Source organism: Colossoma macropomum, unplaced genomic scaffold (genome assembly GCF_904425465.1).
Source record: "Colossoma macropomum unplaced genomic scaffold, Colossoma_macropomum, whole genome shotgun sequence".
Lineage (NCBI taxonomy): Eukaryota > Metazoa > Chordata > Actinopteri > Characiformes > Serrasalmidae > Colossoma > Colossoma macropomum.
In genome coordinates this window covers 3,687,288-3,702,888 of record NW_023494794.1, presented here as the reverse complement: position 1 = coordinate 3,702,888, position 15,601 = coordinate 3,687,288, and the positions used below count along the sequence as shown (strand labels likewise).

The following is a 15,601-nucleotide window of genomic DNA, read 5'->3' as shown; positions in this document are numbered from 1 at the left end:
TCAGTCTCCTATGAGCCCTTTCTAAAAGATCTAGTAGACTATAAGACTATAATATTACTAGGGTAATATAAATGCTTCCTTTTAGCATAAATAATGGAGCAAATTAGTGAGCCAAAGTGTGAACACATGCTAAAGCACAAGAGACTCGGATTTTACAGCCGTTATAATGTACGCCCTTGAAATGCCCAGACGTTGATGTGGGTATTCCAGTTTTTAACGCCTCGTTTCCTCAGGGCTACTTCTGGGGCCACGGAAATTGAGTAACAGTAATTAACAACCGCAGGGTAACAGTCCTGACCATCTCCTCTGGGACCAAGAAAAGATGGGGGAGCCAGGCACAAAGGGGGCCTGAGTGGTGCCAGGGTTCTTTGCGACCGCCCTCTGCCAGGGCTAATGGGTCCAGTCACCGCCAATCACCCTCCTCCAATCTCAAAGGCCATTTCCAACAGTGGAGAGGGTGCAAGTGCGAGTTACCAGAAAAGAAGCGAGCTAATGACATGCTAATAATGACACCGGGGCAGAAAGCAATCTCAAAATCAGCGCTTGGCAGATAATGAGGCAAAGCAGCCATTCCTGGCCCAGTGACCATGTCTAATGACACTCGGGAACCGTGAATGGCAAGGTAACTTTTGCAGCAGAGTGAGCATTTTCTCTGTGGAAATGCTACAGAGTTGTTAAAACATCAGTTCAGATTACACTAAACGAAAACTAGGGCTGTCACTTTCGACTATACTGGTAATCTACAATTATTTTGATGAATAATCAGAGTAATTAGATGCCAAAGGCCAACATTTCAAAACACATTATAGGAAAAACAGATAAATTAGAAAGTCTTTTTAAAAAAAATCCATTAAAAAATTATCAATGGGAGTGGTTGTCTCAGTGAAAAGCACTATCTGTGATTGCAGTCGAAATTATTCACAAAAACAATCAATCTGCGGCCTCTACAACTGCATGAAAAGCAAAGCCTATAGGGTATTTGTTAGATTATAAACTGAAGTATCAAAGACCTCCAGGCATTGTTTTGAAATGATCTTTTTGTTGTTACTATGCTGATTACATTTTAGGGAATGAACATATTCGCAGGGTTCACACCACACAGTGGAGTAACTGAATTTCCTTCTGATGGAGTACTTTGGTGCACTTCTGTAACAGATTAGTCGATTACTGAAATAATCAGCCCTAACCATGGATCATGAGCCGCTGTGAACTGCTTCACTTCACTGACAGGCATCTTTCACTGGTTAGATGGGCGAAAAGTAATGAGCGACAGGGAAAATGGAAAGGAAAATTAGGCTCGCTGAAGCTCGGCACCATCGATGCGTATCAATTAACTTTGACTCCACCTGATCACACAGACAAATATAGCCACCGTGCTGTCAATCCACCCACAGTAAAAACCTGTTTCATGGTTAAATTCACCGATTTTCTCTAGCCAGTGAAAGTAGCACCAGGGAGGACTTTTTGACCGTGTGACTGCAATCCTCTGATCTGGCAGAGCAAAGCCTACCTGCTCCGAGCCTCCAGAGTGAATGAAGTTCTGCAGTGCTGACATCCTGCCAGCTGACCTTCAGAATGACCCTAATATCTGAACTCTAACAACGGATAAGGTCACTTTTCCAAAACCTGTTTCATGCTTAGATAAGCTAAATATGCTCCACATGTAGGTCATGACAAGGGCTTGACCAATGTAAATCCTTTAAGGAGCTAAAAATTCTGATTCTGATCGACTGATATAATAATATTAAAGCTGCAAAAAATGAATATTTTGATATTTGAGAATTCGTATGCAATCTAATAAGCAATCGGCTTAAATGCAAAGAGCTGTAGGAGTAAGTGATAATAAACATGCAGATTAATGTTATAGCTCTTCAGGCTGAAGCATCAATTAACCAGTTTGCCATTTTAACATGCTAGTTCCAGGTAAGCGGATGAATATTCCAGTTACTAACATTGAGTTTTAGTGATTTTTGTAAGGGTAACTTTAGCTCACTCTGACAAATCACTTATAGTGTGAACTGAATGTCCTCAAGTAGTAGTTCGGTTTGTTCAAGAACCAGCATGGAGAAAAAGCTACCATTTATTGACCATTGTGATGCTTCAGAATGAACACCAGTTTTCATTTCCGCTGGTCGAAGGTAACGTTGTGCTTCTGTGGAAAGCTAATACAGACTTGCATATGTTGTTTGTGACCATCCTTCAATTTAAGAAAATGCTCCCAGACTTTTTTTAAATTTCAGCCATAACATACTAAATAAAAAACTTCACAGACTTCTGCTTGAGTACTGGACTTACTGGGGCCGACCCTATATATATATAATGAATATAGCAGGGCCGGGGATGAGGCTTCCAGGCCTTCTTGGCCGTTTTTTTTTCCGCTTCCATAAATTAGTTCTTTTTTTTTAGCAGTTTTTTTTCCAGACTAAGCTTTCTTTGTACTGTAACATTTTTCAGTAACACTAAAGGTTAGGTCTGGATGAACTGTAAACAATGATGAGCCATGGTGGATGGTGGACAGGGGTAACGCAGGGGTTACAGCTCCGCAGCAGGGTGCGATGCACTGTGTATTGTGACATATTCTTCCTATAACCATCTATAAAAACTTCTTTCTTCTGTCAGTTTGGACCAGACAGGATAGCCATCACTGCCCTCACGCATAGATGAGCCTTAGGTGCCTGAAACCCAATGCCCAAAAAACATCAGTTCATCCTCTATTGCTGTAATAAAGATGAGAAGTTAGTGACCATTAAATTATTAGTATAATAGAGATAAAAGAGTCTAGAACCATTCAAATTCCCAGAAATTAGTGATTTATTGATTGCTCTATTGGTCAAGATCTATTCATGACAACAGATGAAGTCTGGGAGAACGGCTACCGTAGTTCTGCAGCGCTTAAGAAGTCTGTCTTTGCTTTGTCCTGTTCTTTATAAAACGGGAGAAGGACAAGAACATTAGTGCAGTCTAAACACACTCTGCAGAAAATGCCATACATAAACCAGAGACATCTCCTCCACCATCTATGGTTATTTTCCCCTCTGTGTTTACCTCGCCCTGTGAGTCACCACAAACGCACTAATCTATTGCAGTCACTGAAACTCCGCCAGTCAGGCCAGACAGTAGCTCAGGCAGCCAACAGAGATGGCAGCTGCTTAGCTGGTCCCTCCCTAGCCGGGGCAAAACAGGAAGAATTAGTTATTTTGCTTGGTGAAAGGTGTGGTGAGGTGTTAGCCCTGGAGGGGGGAGATAATCCCTGTAATAATGCTTCTCAGCATGAGAAACCCAACACATAGATATACACAAGAATGATTCACATGAGGTAAATCTAGCATCCTAAATGTGCCTCTCTAGCATCATATTCATGCAGAGATGACAGAGGAGGCCCAGTACACTCAGGAACTTTGCAATTAAACAGCAACATAATCTGGAGTCAGAGATTAGAGGACAAATAACATGTGATTAGCTAAGTACACAAACACAGAGATGCACTCTGTAATTCATGCGATATTTTCAGAAGCTACATGACAGTAACATCACAGCAAACAGCAGTCACAAGGTGTTCCCTTTACTACCATTCCGAAAACATTTATGGGGCTATAAAATGATGTCAGAGCTTTTGGCCTACAGGGAAAGTTAACCTATTTCAGCCCAGATGCCGAATACTAAATGATAACCATTACCTCCTCATGTTATCCACCAACCAGCAACATAACTAAAGGCAAAATTATGTATAGGGTTGTGCCAATCTAGTTTCTTGCCAGTCCTTTATTGCAGCAGTTCTCAAACTGGGGGCCACAGAACGGTGCTAAATAGGTCATAAAATTTCCAGAAGTCATTTTGTCAAATTTATTAAATCTGCTTCGTCCATATCTAAAAATACGGTAGATAAAAATAGATGTCATTAAACATTAATAAAATTTAATATAAGTGCCAACCAGTTACAACTTGAGGCCATCCAGCGCCCACTTAAGTTATTTGTAACAGACTTCTGAAGTCGTGCATTGTTCTGTAGTCAGCATTGTGCCCATATTAACATCTACAAGGTCTAAGCTGGATTTCTGTATGGCAAAAATGAACGGGGCTTACGTACCTATGGTACACAAAAAGGTTTTAAATCTGATACATTTTGTATGACGTTCTTTTTTTTTTACTTGCTATTCACAAAGGGGGCTTTAGACTAGGGGCCTTAGAACTGCTGCTTTGTTACTATGTATTCTGTTATTGAGCATTTGCTCATACACGGTCAGAAAAAAATGACACTGTACAAAGACACACTGTACTGAGTCAATGCAGCTTAGAAAAATAATGTGGTATATGGTACAAATATGTTCCACTAAAGGTACTAAGGTGACAGCATTTGTGCTCTGAAAGGTACAAAGGGTCATTCCAACAAAGTGGAAGCACACATGATCAATTGTTTGAAGATTTAGACCAACTGATTAAACAAACAGAATCAGGTGTGCTCCTGCATGTTTAAAATGAAAGCCTTCAGCAACACTGGCCCTTCGAAGGAAAATACTGGACACACCTGTTTTAGTAAACTTTTCTAAGAATGTACTGAGTACCGATCCAATATTTGATCAGAGAGTTGGTAAAACCAATCCAATTAAGATACAACATACTAGCAGCCTACTACTTTAAAATGCTTGTTTTTTTGGACTGTTTTTTAGAGCTGACCACTTTATCGTGTTTAGAGAACCCTGTTGCTGTATTTCAAGTTGCTCTAATGAGCAAAGTAGCCTGTTTCTTTTTCTCAGCATGTATAACAGCCACACACTCACATCCTACACAAAACTATTTTTTTAACTGTGTTTTGATGTAAGATGGCTAGCTTAACAGAGATCAAAACACTTTACCACTTTATAAAGTTTCATACTGCAGACATTTAAAACTGCTTTCTAACTTCTGAGATTTGTCTCACTCCCGCAAGTGTAGAATAATTTAGTTAATAATTCAGTTTACGTCATCTCTACAACACCAGCATAAATAGAGCACAATGGAGTACAAACAGCCTTAGTAGAAGACCAGAATGTAGTCATGCATAGTCAATACCAATAGACGAACAATTTGCCCTGAATGGCTAACACCCATCCTTCACACCAGAGGGGAAATGCCAATTACACAGTTAAAGAAGTTCAGCTGCTTGTCTTACCTTGGCTTTACCGGTGCTTTGGAGGATGTGCACCAGGGCGCAGGCAATTTCCTCCTTGTTCTTGACACTGATGGCTGGTTCCAGGATGGAGCAGAGCAGCATGTAGTTGTTAGTGGTGTATTCAGCAAACTCTTTGTACAGCTCCATGGGCAGGATGTTCATGCTCTGGTAGCGGGCCTTAATGCGGATCATGGGGCCCGCCGTCTTCCCTTTGCCTGGGTTTGGTGTGCTAACGGGGTACCACTTCTCAACCAGCTGCCTGCTAGTCACAGTCTCTACTGGGATGTTCACCAATCCCACATAATTGTTCTTGTCCTTTTTCTTCTTCTTGTCCGAGTCTCTGTAGACGTGAACGGTGATGTTTTGGACAGCAGGGAGGTTGGTGAACTCAAAGTGCTCGCCCCAGAAGACATTGTCTGCCTTGAGCTTGCAGGTGGTGCGGGCGTATAGGGCGTCGTCCAGGCACAGCTCGCAGAAGTACTTTTTCTTGGCCGGCAGGTCTTTCGCTTCGATGACCCACAGCCGGAGTGTGTTCTCCACCCGCCTACTGTTGTCCTGGAAACAGGAGAGGAACAGCAGTGAGGTCGCTGGACCAGTTAGCATGAGGATAGGGCAGTAAAAGATTATTACTGTATGAGTATGACATCTAAAACGGCTACCGATGCAGATACGGCTGGCTGTTTGACCTGGCAATTAAATAACCTTCCGTTTCAGGTCAGCTACTCCTGCCTGGCAATTAAGATGGTTTCTGTTGTAGATCGCTTCATGTGCTCTGCTACAGAGGCTGGGGGAAGGAGTCATAAATATCACATGACATCATTTGGCAGTTAAAGTCATTCACTGCTGCATGGTGAGACAGACTGCTCCAATAGAAAAAGGAGGCTGTCATTCCAGCATGAGGCCAAGTGGTTTAATCTGTGATGGACCTCAAAGCCAACCTCACAGCAGGGGTGAGCAGTATAATTACATTTATTGTTATCTTGATACATTACGTCATATTATATCCTTTCTGAGCATATCGTGGACACCGCTTTAAGAAAAGTGACCAACAAAGAACACATAGCTAGGCACAGTTAACTGCATTTACTGAAAAAATTATTTTACTTTGTGTTTATTTATGGCACTAATATATTTTTATCAAGTCACACTGTTGGGTCTCCTGACAAAACCGGTTATTTCCAGCTATCAAAATCGCAAATTTAAGAGAGCGCAGTTTTCAAATTGCAAGAGCTGCAATTTTGTAAAAATTATAGCCAACATTGTCAGCAATGTTGTCTTAAGTTTTAACTTTAAAATGTAACTTTATAACTCAGAGCTTATAAACTGCCTGGAAATAAGGTAGACAAAACATCCATGTGTTGTGACATCACAACTACAGCTTACTGGCAGTCTGGCAGACTACACTCAGGGGTCGAGCCTCAGAAAAAGACTGATATTCTGGTCTTCTTGGCAAAAAAACAGGCCTGGACCTCAATTTATAGAAAATAATGACAATGTAAATTGCAGTTTCAATTTTAGTCAGAAAAATCGCAATTAGATATTTTTTTCCAAATTGTCCAGCCCTACCTTCAGCACACAACGCTGGACAGTGCCACTATGCTGGACAGGTTACAGTCACAGTGATGTTGGAACCATTTATTGTATACGTTATATACAGAATACATTGGTTGGAGCATGCAGCCACTGTTGCTTTCATTCAACATAGTGATGAAAATTAGAAACTTCATTCACCCTGGAAATGATGTGATTTTCATGTTCGGGTTCATGTGAACTCTGCATTGACATTGTGAAAAGTAGTAAATACATGAATATGATGAAGCTTATTTTGTTCACTCATACAGCCACACAAAATGCTCTGCTTCTTAGCCCTCAGAACACCAAGCCAGTCCTGAGTGTGCTTTGCTACCTTAATATTTAAGCTCACAGTGGATCCATTTCTGACTGTAAATGTTGCAGGTCTACGGAATCTGCAGAATCTAAACTAGATGTAGGGATCATTTACACCTCTCTGGGATACAGTATAACACACTGTTTCATTATTCACTATATAAATGAAAACAACACAAAAAAGAAGCTTTTTTTATATTTCTTTAAAAATGAACACATCAAAGAGTGAAATCAAAACACAACGCATATAAGTGTCAACAGGTCTTATGAAGCTTTGGGAAAAAAACAAAAAACGGAAGCCTGCACGTTTTTCCAGGTAACAATGTAAATGTATTGGCTTGGTCTTCACAGCTTCACAGGCGATTTTTATAATGGTCTACAGTGGGCACTGGAAGTTTCTCCCCTCTGCAGTCTTCTTCAGAATAACTTGTACAATTAGGCAGTTTGAAAACGAGGATCTACAGCTTTGGTATTCCCATCGAATACTGGAACCAAAGTAATGACACTGATGAAGTGAAATGCAAGATTCATTAGCTTGTGCAGTTAAACGCTGAAAACCAAAGAAAATGCATGTTTTAATGAGCCTATGTAGACTAGTTTTGCTTAGAACACAAAGTTAGCCAGTAGAGAAGATCATTCAGCACTCGTCTTTTCTGCTGACATCTCAAGAATCTAACACATTTTACCAAATCTCTCTATGTCACACCATCAACTTTTGGCAATCATTTTATTACAGTGATACGGGTTCTAAGTGTTAAATATTTCTTTAGGGTCAAAGTTTAAGCAAATAAGACGCTTTAATGCAATTAATTGCAATAAAAACAGAAAATAATGTGATTATTAGTGATTAATTTTAATCGTTTGACAGCCCTACTTTTTTAAAATGTGGCACTACTGGTTCGTTTTGTCTTCTCTTACCAAACCTAACTTATAAACAAATTAAGATGCTGCGTATTGTGTATCATGAAAATATCTTTAAGTATGTCAATGTTATATTTTTGTCATATCACCCATTCCTACCACCCCTACCACCCATACCGTACTTCTACTGTCGGTAGATTTGTGACAGAACTAATAAATATTTATATCTTTTTATCACTTGAAAGATATGGTAAGTTTAGTATCCAAGTAAGGGTCAAATCTTATTATATCCTGGACAAGACTGAAATATCTACTAGATCAGGGGTGCACAACTACAGTCCTGGCGGGCTGGGGTCCAGTACAGGTTGGTGAGTTACCTTCCCAAACACACCTGTCAACTCATCTGTTGATTGCCAGGTTTAGTGGGTGTGTTTAAGCAGGTAACTCACCAAACTGTGCTGGACACCGGCCTGCCAGGACTGGAGTTGTGCACCCCTGATCTAGATTAAAGAACAGACAGCAGTTACTGCATTAAGAGCATTTGTTATCTTTGTTCTTGATTTGCTTGCAGAAAAATGTGCCCACAAGCCGCCACACATACATACAAAGAAACAAAAACAGGGCGTGGAAGTCCCCAGTTTTGTAATCTGCCTTTAGTTATTGCATTACAACACTCACCGCACTAATTATACAGAGAGAAGCAGCCTCCTCTTCCAGTTCCTAATGGATGAACTGTAATATTCTCCTTTCAACAAAACTACCAGCATCTGCCGGTGAGTACCGTTTGTTTACTGTTGAGCATTCTAAAACCTGAAGGTAGCGCAGAGCCGGGAAACCTATCAGGTAATTAAAATTTACAACTGAATGATGGAGGGATCTCCACCACATCCTGAGACAAGCTGTCAAAGAGGTAAAGAAACCATTGGATACGACCAGCTCTTTTTTTTTAAAGAACTAATTAGTTGTTAATTTGTTAAATAATAAAAGATGAGGGTGGGGTGAGCTGTCTTACTGCCATCATTTCTTGGCGTGCTTTAAGGAGCCATATGTTTTGTGGCTCCCATGTCTGAGCAATGGTTTAATTAAAGAGCAGACCCGTCCTCATTTCGAGTACTCAGAAGAACTTCTCACCATCTTTCCCAGTGCTTTCTGTATATCCTGATGAAACAGATGTCTTATTAAGCGATCAAACCCAGGATGTGTCCAGGTGTGTCAGGTGTGACCTCCACCAGTAAGTCAGTAAGTGTAAGAGGTAACCCCAGCTAAATGCAGGTGACTTTACCTTATTTGGGTGGACAGCTCGTCTAAGGTTCTCCATCCATTTGTCCCTTTCGGCGGCTGAGCGACATGAGAAGCACTTGCTGCCTGTTGAGGTGATCACCTGCAGGGCAATGTATGGCTATCAGTCCTTTTCTTGGTCTCATTATCACTCAGGTCATTCAATTATGAAAATATAAAAGACAAGCAAGTACAGCTGCATGCAAACATTAAAATGATTTGTTGATTTTCTAAGTAAAAGTTAACTCAAGGGAACAAACTTAAACATGATACATTTTCTGAACATTTTATTGCACAATTTCTATAGTTTAACATTTTGGGAAAAAAACATATCATAAAATATAAAATGTGCTAAAATATATGCACAGGCTAAATTTTATGTTTTATTTTTCCCCCCAATTCATTAAATTCAGCAAATAAACAGTAACTGTGCATTAATATGTGCAAACGTGTGTTCTTTGTAGAGGATGTCCATTTATTTTCACTTAACAAAACATGGAATATGACAAGGGTGCCCAAACTTTTGCCCTCCACTGGATTTGTTATGCTTCCTATCTCTCCGCCTCCTTGAGGATTCTGAGTTAACAGCTGCTGGTCAACATGACATAATCATGGATAAGTTGACCAGGCAGAGACCGTATAATTAGCCAGGCTAGTAATAAAGCTAGCTAAGTCACCAATAGCATGTAGAATTGTGTTTAGCGAGCCAAGTCAGCCACCTACAAGAGTGTCTACCAAGCTAGCCCGACATTACTTACTCACTTAAGTTTACGCAGAGGTACACAGCATGTGACTTAAATCTTACACTACTTGATGAACAGACAACTCATTTACACTCTAATTATCAAAATGACACATGATAAAATACCAGACTGTGTTTTTGTCCCATTTGTCAGTAGTTTCATTGCCGTTGCACTTTAATCAGAATGTTCTTTTCAACAATGTGGCATGTCTCACCTACTGTGTACGTGTAGAGGTAACAGGGGTCGACTGTTATGTGTTTCTCATGGCTGATACCGATAATTAGTTAAGAAGAAGGCTGTTAACTTTTAAACTGTAATCGCACAGTGTAAGTGTAAATATAAGGATTATAAAATAAACTTTAAATATATATTTGAAACACCATTTTCTCTTTTTTCCATAGTAAGTTTACTCTTACCAAACAAATGTGATGTTTAGGGCCGGTTTCCAGCTGCATGCTTTAGTCCCGCTTGTTTGGGTACAGCGGACAGTGGAAAACTGCACGTTATGTTATCGAGTGAGTTGCCCTTTTTGCACAGCGACTGCGCTGATCAATCTCAGAATGTCCTACATGTATCCCATTTCTTGTGCTACCCACATCTCTAGTAAACCAGAGCCAATGGGGCAAAGACACTTTCATTTTGCTTGACATGTGGTCCAGGTTTCAAACTATCCATAACGCTGTGGGTGGCATACAGGCTATTCAAGTTTTGACTGGCCGTACTCAACAAATCATACCTATTTACACAAATCCCAAGGCCATGGGTGGGATATTGAGCCAGAGGCAAATCTTTCACTTATGATTGCATTAGATATGCATATAGCTCACATATAAGCTTGTTATCGGAAAGCAAACAAGTTAAAAAGCTGATTCCGATGATCAGTGAATTGCGAAATATTGGATCTGATTATCGTCTGGCCTGATAATTGGTCAACCTCTAGTTGATTATGTACTTACATTAGATGTAAGACTGGAGTACACAGCACATTATGAAAGGATTAGTCACGTCAGCAACATTTAGTGTTATAATAGACACCTTATTTTTGATGCAAGCCCAATAAACTAATCCCAACAAACCCAATAAATGGATGATGGCAGAGTGGTGCAATCCTATAAAACTAATTTATACACATAAAAACAGTTGCAGTGGCATTAAGCCTACATGGGTGTGTGTGGGTGTCTACCTCAAAAGCAGTAGTCCTGGCCCAGGATGGAGCTGTGTACGGGCTTGATAAAGACCTCTTCCTCCATACTGAGGTCCAGAGCTTCCACTGCACTACTCGGACTAAGCAATGACTCGTGAGAGCGTGACTCTTTCAGTCTCGGCATCAGATGAGATCTGAGATTGAAACAGAGAGAGAGAGAAACACAGCAATGAATGACCACAAGGTGGACCACAGATACACAAACATTACCTTCAAACCAAAATAATGTGAACAAGAGGAAGTCAGCAGTTTGCATAATGCTAACCTTGCAGCTATAAGCCTCTATCACTTATTAAAACATGCAAAACTAAAGAAAGCAAACTTCAGACCAAACATGTCTTGGCTAATCAACTACATCTGGGATAAGGGGGAAACTGTGTGAAATGGATTTTTGGTCTATCTCTTGAAATGTAGCTAACCCAAGGAGAAAATAACCAGCATACCGAATATATGTATGAAGCAACACCTAAAATAAATGTGAAGAAAGGATAATCATTTTACAGAGAAAATTGTTCCCATTACCTGGTGCAGCCATCAAGAACTTAGATTACCTTTCCACAGTCCTAATTAACTATTTATGAGTCCAGCTAAATGTAATTCTCTACTGAGACAGCACAGCTGTGCAAGCTGGAACTTAATGAACACGGTGATAGATGTGACTGTCACTTTAGAATTTATGTTCAAGAAAGAGAAGGGTAAATGAGTTCCTAATCAGAGATATTTGAAAGCATATGATGTATACACATATGTTCACCAGGCTCTACACAGACTGCACTGAAAGAGCACAAAGCTTTATCTGCCTTACATCACTATTTTGAGCGAAACAAATTATGACACTCATTCAACTTTTATTTTGTACTTATTTAGTTTAAGTAAGTACTTTAAGACTCCCCCTATTTCTCACAAGAACAACACCACATGGCCACTTACTGAGTTCAGGTGTTTCAACCACACCCATTGCTAACAGGTGTATAAAATAAAGCACATAACATGCAATCTCCATACACAAACACCGGGAGTAGTATGGGTCGTATTGAGGAGCTCAGTTACTTTAAACATTGCACTGTCATATGATGCCACCTTTGCCACAAGTCAGTTCATGAAACTTCTGCCCTGCTAGGTCTGCCCCGGTCAACTGTAAGCATTATCATTATGAAATGAAAGAGTCCAGTAGCAAGTACAGCTCGGCTACAAAGCGGTACACTATGTAAACTCACAGAGTGGGACCGCCAAGTGCTGAAGTGTGCAATATGTAAAAGTTGCCCATCCTCACAGGAACTGTGTGTTGGGAGCTTCGTTAAATGCGTTTCCATGGCCGAGAAGATGCACACCAGCCTAAGATCACTATGCATTATACCAGGCCTCAGCTGGAGTGGTGTAAAGTATGCTGCCACTGAGCAATGGAAACGTTCTCTGGAGAAATTAACCATACTTCACTATCTGGCAGTCTGATGGATGAATCTGGGTTTGGCGGATGCCAGGAGAACGCTACCTACCAGAATGCTTAGTTAAGTTTGGTGTAGGAGGGATAATGGTCCTAGGCTGTTATTCAGGGTTTAAGCTAGACCCCTTTGTTACAGTGAAGGGTAATGTTAATGTTACAGCATACAAAAGCATTTTTGAAAATTTATGCTTCCAACTTTGTGGCAATGGTTTGGGGCAGGCCCTTTTCTGTTCCAGAATGACTGTGCCCATGTGCACAAAACCAGATCCATAAACAGAGCCCGGACCTCAACCCCACTAAAAAATTTTGGGATGAACTGGAACGTTTATTGTGAATACTCTTTTGACTGAGTGGGCACAAATTCCCACAGACGTACTCCAAAGTCCTGTGGAAAGCCTTTCCAGAAGAGTGGAGGCTGTTACAGCTGCAAAGGAGGGGCAACTCCATATAAATAGCCAAGGTTTTGGAATGGGACGTCTTTTTTTTGCTTTTGGCCACATAATATAGAATTATTACATACTGGTAATATACATGCCACCATATACAATATAATGTCGGCATAATGGGAAGTTAAAACTTCCGCATATATATGCACTATATACACTGCAGCAGAACCTGTGGGCTGCACATTAGTGCATTATTTGTTAGTTTCAGATTATAAAGTCATAAAGCAGCATATTTCAGTTTGACTGTTGTGCAAAATTAAAGCAATGAATAAGTACTTGTATTGTTTACTGCCTGATATTGAATTGATGGTTACCGAAACCTGCTAGGGCTGTGACAAGCTAATTAGTGCTCTCTCCCAACAAATTATCTCTTAATCTAATCTTAGAAACATTCCAAAACATTTCAATATCTATAATAAAATCAAATGTATAAAGTCAGAAAAGAGTATGTGAACAAGTGACTACGGGAATAACAAAGATAGTAAAGAAACCCATTTTTATTAACTATGCATGTGTAGAATATGAACAGAATTCCCTCCATATAATCTGAACACTCTCTCATTGCTCCTGTCACATTAATTCAACGTGATCAGCATTCATAATGTGCTGTAATATTGCTGTAACAAGCATGTCATTGGAGACTCGTGTTATGTGAAATGTTTATGGCTGTAATGTGAGCCATGAGTGGCAAGACTAAATTGCAACAAGATTTCATTTGTTCAGTATTGTGCAGTAAGTGCAATGATTGGTATTCATTTTAGAACTATTGCCTTTTATATTCATAGAGGAATTCATACAGCCAGGCAGTTTGAATATTGCGATAATGTGTTATGAAACACAGTTTAAGCAACGCATTACTGCATTTTGTCAGACAATTACATTGTATTGCATTACATTTACCTATTTATCTGTATCTCACTGCTGCTATAAGAAAACATCATCTCAGACAAGGTAATTTCATATGAGAATAGTAAACCTTCATTTTAATGTGTGATAATGTAACAAGATTTTGTTCCAAGTAATTTTGAGCCATTTCTACTAGTCCATTCATCATGAAATGTTCCCACAAAGTACAGGGCACCTAGCTTTTTCAGCACCTGAGAAAATTACAGGCCAAACTACCCGCTGTTTTTCACCAAGTTTAGAGGTTGCCTCATACATTTAGTCCCATTCAGATACAGGTTTCTGTGATTTTGGTGGATTTTCCAGGCACAATGTGCATCGCTTTGTAATAATTAGCTGTTTGACCGCTGCTTCCTGCCGTATTTAGTCTTGCACGTGTATCCATGTGACACTTTGAAAGTCTTTCAGCTATTTACTTGGTCTGGGTGGTAGAACTTCATCTCTATCCTCTCTAAACTAGGAGAGCATTAGAGAGTCTATTAGAGAAGTGAGATTTCGCAGGCTGATTAAATGCACTCATATTCACATACAGCTAAACAATATCATCAAAGCATTAGTTTATACAACGTCATCAACCTTTCACATGAATAGAGCATGAGCATATGACCACATGTGACACAAACATCCAGGATTGGCAAAACTCGCTTCTCCTGTAGTAATTTTATTGCCGTCCAGATACTGAGTTAATTTTTTTTTTCCAGACATCCCCCTGATCAACTAATCTAATCTGAACAGGGCTATAACTGAACCTTTAAACATGTAGTGTGGTGTGATATCCTACATTAGTACCATATTCATTGTACATAACATATATGAGATTCTTCTGTAAACAGGCTGTTGAGCTGCACTGGTTAAACGCGCTCAGCACTGCAGGAAGATATGCCTGTACAAAAAACCAGTGTACATTTAAGAACACTCTCAGACCACAATCAGGTTAAGCTTAGCGGCTACAGACACCATGGCATTGTGGGACAATTCTGTTTTTTATTACTAGACTGATAATATGAGCACCAGCAATAAACTGCAACTCTTACTCAACTGCATATTTATTATGTTCTTTTATTTGACAAGGATTAATGGAATGGTTCGGTGAAAAATCTAAGTTAAACAATTTTCTCAGAATTCCAGATGTATTCAATCAGCAGATACATGTTTGGAGTCTAAACATTAACAAACACTACAACTCAGTAGTCACTCGAACAGCTAAAATAGTTTTTGAACAAAAACATCACCAAAACTCCTCTCAACTCAATTTTAGTCCCTCTACACTGACCAAACAAGTGAGAGAGGACGCCCAGCTTCCTCACTCTGGGTTTCGTTCAGAGTCGAAACAAATGAACTCATATTTGGTTATTTCCTGCTGGTTATCTCTTACTTACTACTTAATATCTCTAACTTCTGTCTTCAGTTCAATTCAGTTTAAAGAAATAGGAAGGCTCTGTGAAACCGTAGCTGAAGAGAGTTCTTAGACTAATTATGCAGCCTTTAGCTATATGGGTAAGACATGGTGATTTTATCATATTCATAGCTAAGAAATAATAATGAATGAGCTTCATTAGTTGCTGTAGTCAGCTTGCTTCATATTCCTGGCCTTTATTTCTATGTATTCTCATTTTTATTATGTATTTCCAATACTACCCAAACAATGCATATTACAGTTTCAATGCTCATTTGCCATTCAGTCCT

At 39.7% G+C, this 15,601-nt stretch overlaps 1 protein-coding gene across 7 annotated transcripts in view; it reads right to left on the bottom strand.

The window, feature by feature from the left end:
* Positions 1-15,601, bottom strand: part of dab2ipb (DAB2 interacting protein b) — a 143,135-nt gene that overhangs the window by 47,327 nt on the left and 80,207 nt on the right. For 6 of the 7 annotated variants that reach the window (XM_036579923.1, XM_036579919.1, XM_036579918.1 and 3 more), the window contains exons 2-4: positions 11,102-11,256; positions 9,180-9,278; positions 5,150-5,704 (exon numbers count right to left, since the gene is read on the bottom strand). In XM_036579923.1, coding sequence (XP_036435816.1) covers positions 5,150-5,704; positions 9,180-9,215 — 591 coding nt within the window. In that variant the 5' untranslated portion in view covers positions 9,216-9,278; positions 11,102-11,256. Of the gene's footprint in view, positions 1-5,149; positions 5,705-9,179; positions 9,282-11,101; positions 11,257-15,601 lie in introns of all 7 variants that reach the window. The other variant, XM_036579925.1, reaches the window with a different exon arrangement.